Source organism: Gallinula chloropus (assembly GCF_964237585.1).
Source record: "Gallinula chloropus genome assembly, chromosome: 9".
Taxonomy (NCBI): domain Eukaryota; kingdom Metazoa; phylum Chordata; class Aves; order Gruiformes; family Rallidae; genus Gallinula; species Gallinula chloropus.
In genome coordinates this window covers 1,215,952-1,222,614 of record NC_140094.1, presented here as the reverse complement: position 1 = coordinate 1,222,614, position 6,663 = coordinate 1,215,952, and the positions used below count along the sequence as shown (strand labels likewise).

The 6,663-nt window shown below is 47.0% G+C and overlaps 1 protein-coding gene across 1 annotated transcript in view; it reads left to right on the top strand.

Moving 5' to 3' along the window:
* Positions 1-656: 656 nt before the first annotated feature.
* TBC1D2B (TBC1 domain family member 2B) overlaps positions 657-6,663 on the top strand; it is a gene marked incomplete at its 5' end in the record, with an annotated part of 29,545 nt that continues 23,538 nt past the window's right edge. Inside the window, one exon of the mRNA XM_084268338.1 lies at positions 657-1,034. Coding sequence (XP_084124464.1) covers positions 657-1,034 — 378 coding nt within the window. The remainder of the gene's footprint in view (positions 1,035-6,663) is intronic.

Below are 6,663 nucleotides of genomic sequence, written 5' to 3'. Positions count from 1 at the left end.
TCCCAGCCATGTTCTCTATTAAAGAAGTTCTCTAGAGTCCAAAATGTGCCAGAAGGTTCAGGGAAATGTAAAGATGCAGTTTGGCTTGTAGCCATTCACCAGTCCAAACCCCGCCAGCTGCAGCTTTGTGCCCCTTGCTGCTTGCGTGTTCCGTAACATTTTCACAAGTGAGTTAGACGGTTCCCCAAAAGAGAAGGGGTGTGATCCGATCGTGGCCTAGACCACGACTTGGAAAATACTTCTAACGTGGCCACCGAAGTTTGGGGGCCCGGTAGCAAGGCAGGAAGGGCCGGAGCGCTGGGAGAGCAGGCGTAGTCCGAAGGTAGGCGGCTGTCCCCACCAGAGCGGCCCGGGGCGAGCCGGTTTCCTGGAAGAGGTCCGTAGAAGGCCGGTGTCCGACTCGTCACTCCGTCCCCGCCAGCAGCGGTGCCGTGCTCGGCGGGGCGGCCCCGAGCCTTCGGCAGTGGCCGTGGGCGGGGGCGCGGGGAGCACCAGGGGCGGGCCGGGCCGAGCCGGGCTGGGCTGGGCCGGGCCGGGCCGGGCCGCGGCGCCCGCACTACAAGTCCCGTGAGGCGGCGCGGCGCGGGCTGAGCTCGCTCCCTGCGCGGCGGGCGAGGCTGCGTTCGCGGCGGGGCGAGGCGAAGTGCGGCGAGGCGATGTCGGTGGCGGGCTCGGAGGGGGAGGAGGGCCCGGCGGGGGCCGGCGCGGAGGGCGGGGGGCCCGGCGGCGGCCCCGGCAGCGGCCCGGCGGGGGAGCAGGCCGGCCCCGGCGCCCCCAAGCTCTGCGGGTACCTGCAGAAGCTGTCGGGCAAGGGGCCCCTGCGCGGCTACCGCAGCCGCTGGTTCGTCTTCGACCCCCGCCGCTGCTACCTCTACTACTTCAAGGGGCCGCAGGAGGCGCTGCCCCTCGGCCACCTCGACATCGCCTCTGCCTGCTTCAGCTACCACCAGCCCGAGGCCGTCGCCGCCGCCGCGGGGGACGAGGCCGCCGCCTTCGAGGTGCACAGCCCCAACGGCGCTGTCACCGTGCTCAAGGTAGGCCCGGGGGCGGGCGGGCGAGACCCGCGGCCCGTCCCCTCAGCTCGGCTCCGGAACGGGGCGGCTGTGCGCTGCCTTCTGTGGGTTTGAGTTTGGAGAAGCACTGTAGGGTTTCGCAAACGGGGAGCAGCCCAGCAGCACCAGGCGATCCCTGGCGTTAGTTTCTCTATTATTTTGTTTTCAAAGTGCGCTTCGGAAGGGGAAGAAAACGCTTCTGGTGAGCGCGGTCCCGCTGGAGCGGGCTGGGTGGAGCGGGTCGTGTGGAAACGGCTGGGTAGCGACAGGACTTCCAGGGAAATCTGGTGGGTTGTGGTTTGGGAAGCTGAGGGAGGGAGGGGGGGAGGTTGGTTTTCACTTCTGGGGTGTTTATTTTGAAAAAGATACGTGGCAAAGTCTCCATCTGGGCTGCTTTGGGAGGAAGGAAGAGGAGGAGGGAGAATTGGTTCCTGGTGGTAGCAGAAGCTGCTTATGGCATTGTCTTTGCAAGGACTCGGGCTCTCAGGGGATGGGAGGGCAGTGTTAGGGTTGTCTTACGTACCTTTCCTGTACTGTCACGCCTGGGAGACAAACCCCAAGGAAACAGCTTCCCCTCAATAAGGAAGAAATAAGTTCTCCTCCGTACCCGTTATTTTTGATCACTCTTAAGGCATGTGTTTCCCTCAGGGAATATTCTTGTGTGTTGAGTTTACACCTGAACTGCGTTCTCTTTGCAGTAAGATCCTTGATGTTAGAGTGTAATGCTTGAAGCTATTGAAGTAAAACAGCAGAACCTTCCACTGAGTGTTAGAAAAGATCTTTCCTATACACTTATTTATTAGCGGACATTTGAGCAGTGAAAATAAATGCCGGTTTATAGAACATGATGGTATAGAGCTCTTGAATGTGCTGTTTAAATAAATATGTATTTTTTAAAAAAAATAAGGGGTTGTTAACATTTTACTGAAGAATATTTTATTTAACTGAGAAACTAATAGTAATTTTAAGTGTATTTGGTTAAGGAAAAGCAGTGTAACAGTTTTGCATGAAGGCACAAGTAAAAAGTGCCTTTTCCTCTGCATAACCATAACCAAAGTTCTTAATGTTTGCCATGAGCCAGCTGGAGCACTTAAGTTTCAGAAGTTACTTGGTGTAAGGTTTGACTTTTTCTGTATTTTGAGGGGTTTTTTTTTGTTTAGCTGGCTAGTAATTTTTGTATGAAAATCTTCAGGAAAATGCATCATGCATGTTTTGTTTTGAGAATCCTTTTTGAATAGGAGGGCCTCTGGTAAGGAAGGTGTAACTTATGATTGGGATTATGGTGGGGAAATACTACATACCACCTATGTTACAGGCTGTCAGGTGGTACTTGAGCAGCAGCAGCCTTGGGTGTCTTCTGCAGTTATAAGGATATACAGATGGTACTCAACACAGATGCACAAGCATTGAGTTTCCTTTTTCGTGTTGTTTTTCCTGTTATCTTTTTAGTCTGTGACGTTACTGTTCTCTCCGTGCTTTTTGTATTCATTTTTTCCTGTAATCTCCAGGAAAGAATCTGAGTGGATTGCAGCTCCCCTTATGTTTCCCTTGTGGGGATTGAGAAAAGGTGCTAGTTAAGGAAGTGGAGGTCATTTCTGTAAACAGCAGGGAAGAAAATACTTGTGTCTTCTACCTCTTGTATTGTTAGGATGCTTGCCCTAAAGGGGCCAAGTGATTGCCTGTAAAAATGCTAATGCATAATAGGTGTTTATATAATAAATAAGGAGTTAATGAAAATCTTGGGGGATATTGCAGGACCAGCTGGCCTTTTGTGGCCATGTGATTCACCAAGGGATAAGGCTTTTGCAGCTGGAATTCATTTTCTTCTAGCTGACATGATAGTTCTTTAAGGCCTTTAAAAACATCTATTGGTTAAACTGGGTAGAAATCGAACTAAGAACAAATTCAAGAGTGTTAAATTAGAAAAGCCCCAATCCCCTCACTTCCCCCAACTGATCCAGCCCCCTTGAAAACAAATGTGATTTAATCTACCAAGGAAACATTACACACAGAGCACGAGGAATAAAGTCAAGTCAAAAGTAGCCTTCACCCTCTAACTCACATGCCTTGTTTCCCTCAATTTGCTGCTTGTTCAGAATTTCCAGATCTCGTGATCTGGTCTTTCCTGTTCAGTGTTATAAACTGAGAGGAGCAGTAGGAAATAAGCAACTGGAATTCCAGATTGAAATGATGGTGCTGTTGAGGAATGCATTATTTCTTCATAATGCCTCAGTTTTTTGTTCATGTAATGATTTCATCATCTGGATTGCTTAGTCTTTGTCGTTTAATGGGAGCTGAGGACTGTGTGATTGACATACTTGGGGCTTGTTTCTCAGCTCAGTAATAATTTCAGGAAAAATGTACTGTAGTCATAACAGCAAATAAGGACATTGTGCATTATTTAGCAGGGCAGCTGAACAACCTGACACCTGCGTGATTGTAGCTTTTCTATCCATTTCCAACAGTTAACATTAGAGGAAAGCAAAGTGTGTGTGAAATGCTTTCCTGCTTACAGAATTTATTAGGTGCCATCACTTGAGGTAAAGAAGCAGAGAAGATTGTGTTCTCCATTAGTTATGGATGGATTGTTGGCGAGTATTGTCACAGAAAGGACCTGATCCTGACAATAGTTGCTGTAACACAGAGTGTTGGTAACAGTTAAGTGACTATTGCCTGTGTTCACATGGTGACCTCTGTCATTACAGGAGAAAAAAGTTAGCATTGTGAAGATGTATAAACTAAAAAGGGGTCACTTCTCATTTGTTTTGAAAGCAGAGTCTTCTAGTGGCAAGTTCACTTGTTTTCGAAACAGTGACACTGATGGGCTGTGTGACTGGCCACTCAGTGTGGGTAACTCCTTTGTGAACAGTGGTGGATTGGGAGGGGAGCAGAAATTGCTTCTGGGTTATTGGCCAAGCAGTAAGGAGGTTGGCCAGACACTGCGGATTTGGGAGCCCAGATCCTTGAAAGTATTAGATAGCAAACTTGCTGACATGGGAGTTGTTTTGGATGCCTGTCAGTAATATTTATGGATGTGGCAGTGATTGATAATGGGGTGTTCAAGCTGAAGTAATATTGCATTAGGGCCTAACTCGGCTTGGAAGGGTAGTTCAGAAGTGAAGTTGATTTATGTTCTGAGCTGTTCTTTTTTTTTTTTTTTAAAAACTTTGCTGGTTAGTGGTTGCAATGCCTTAATTAAAAAGTGGGCTGCCCTCCAAAAAAAGCCATCTGGCTCCTAATTTGCTGTTTCAGCCTAGTAGGATTAGTAAATCACAAGAAATGCAAGCTTTATGGTGATGTTCCCTTGTACAAAAGCTTGAAGGAGAGGTGGTCTGTGTTCAGGAAAGGCTTGTGACAAGAAGTGCATGAGTTTTCTCCAAGTGACATGTTTGCTTGTTGCATTTCTCTGGGCCCTTCCTGTGCATGTTTACTGTCAGCGTGCATGTTCCACCGCTGGGTCCAGGCAGAGGATGCTGCTCGGTGGTTGTGTTCCCCAGACAATTCTTTGGTTTGTGTCATCTGTGCATCAGAAGGTGGCAGCTCCTACAGCATCCTTAGTAGGAGAGTAGGGGGCAGTGGTTGTAGTTAAAATACAATAGTTTTCATCATTCATGTTGGAATATTAGGTGGGACTGTTTGTCTCTCTGACAGTTGCCTGTTAAGTTTGCAAGAGTAATTCCTTCTCTCACACCAGTTTGGATGACACACATGGTGGTTTTAATTCTCGCAGAAGTGCCTCCATGGGAATGTGGCTAGATGAGGTTTGGTTTTGCTGCAGAGCCATGCAGTGGCTTAGTGCAAATCAGGATTTTCTGAGGCATCTGATGGATGCTGCAGCTATTTAAATGTTGTCTTGTGATGAGTAGCCATGAGAAATGGGACAAGTGTGGAAATGTTTCTTTGACAGGTCAGGTGAATTAAATTTGTCAATTTGTCTTTTTGCTTAGGAGTAGGAAAGAGTAAGACTTAAAGTATTTTGGGTGGCTTAAAAAACCCCAAGCTATTTCAAACAAGCTTCAAAGAATGAGTTTTGTTTAAACAAAACTTGATCATCTGAACAGAGTTTCTCAGGATACTCTTGTACTTGTAAAGTAAATAATGAAGGTGCCCACACAAACTCAGTGTAAACTGTTCAAAGGGAGAGGAAAACCCTGTGAGAGAAGGAAGACTGCATATCTGAAGGAAGCAAGGCAAAAGGACAGGCAGGGTGGAGCAGCAGGGTGCTGAGTAATTCTTGGGGAAAAATTAAAGTAGGTGACTGAGAAATCTAGGCTGCTTTGCTGTCCTGTTTTACACTGAAGAAGGCCTGCCCCAATGTGGAACATTGCTTGCAAACTGAGGGTGGGTATGTGCTGCCCAGCACAGAACAAGTTCAATTGGGAATTTAAAGGCAACAACAAGGAGCAACTCCAGTAAATCAATTTATGGTTTTCTGAAGGCTGTTGGGGACAGGATAATGGGACAAACTGTGAAAGAGGCTTGTGAAGTTGAACTAGTCATAGGCGGAAGTTAATTGTAGGTGTAATTTAAGATTAACTCCAGGTGAATTACCTCATTAGCTATGTTGTGGTAGCAAAGTGAACCACTTAAGTACTACATCCTGTGTTAGTGGAAGCTCTTTGAATTCTTGGTGGTTTTCTGGAGGAGCACAGTAAAACATTGCTTCACAAGGCCTGTGTGCAAATTGATTTAAAGGTAGTGTAGGCGCTCAGACTCGCTGGGAGTGAAGACTTGCCACTGGCTACAACTCCAAAGGAAATACCTATGTGATAGAAATAGAAAGGGTGATGTTTATTTTTTTCAAAAAGTGACTGGAATCAGTAGATTTTTAAGGCCTGCTGCTGTGGTTATTCCACAACTGGCAGTAATGGCTCTGTGGATGATGTTTCCCAGTGTCCAGGTCTTGGGCACTTTGTGAGAAACCTCATAGACATGTCTAAACTACTCTTTTCCTGTGTGTTTTTCATGAGGCAAATGAGAGCAAGTAAGAATAAATGTATTTAAACTAATTCCCATTTCAGATTTGGAATATCTTCCTTATGTGTCTGGCTTACCAACTGAGAAAAGTGAACCTGCAGTGTCCTCTTGTGTTACTACTTGGTTTGTTTCACTGAGTGATTTATGATGGTTTACTTGGCTTGTGTATTTTATGTCCTGTGTGTGTGATGTACTCCGAGGAACTGGAGCAGCAGCTCCAGGATTAACTGTGTCTGTTCTCTCATTAACTTCCTTCTGCTGGACTTCCGAAGCCAGTTTGCCGTGGGATGTTGTGGATGTTAAAGCTCATACAAGTACCAAGTGCCAAAGGGTAAATAAAACAAAAAGCTGTCTCTGCTGGCCAAACACTGAGATGGCAGATTGCTGAGCCAGAGCACACTCAGGGGAAGCTGTACTGCTTATCCCCTGTCTTGTAATTAGCTGCTCTCAGGGTAAAGGGTTTGACTGGGCCCACAGTGGTCTTATATCAAAAATGAAGACAAATCTGTGTCACTTAGGTGCTTTATGCAGGACTTAATGTACTTCCATAGTAAGGAAATCTGTGGTGGTGGTTTTGGTCGCTCTTCGTTCTTTTGCATCCATGCCCTGCATAGGTGTCATCTTTGGCTGTGAT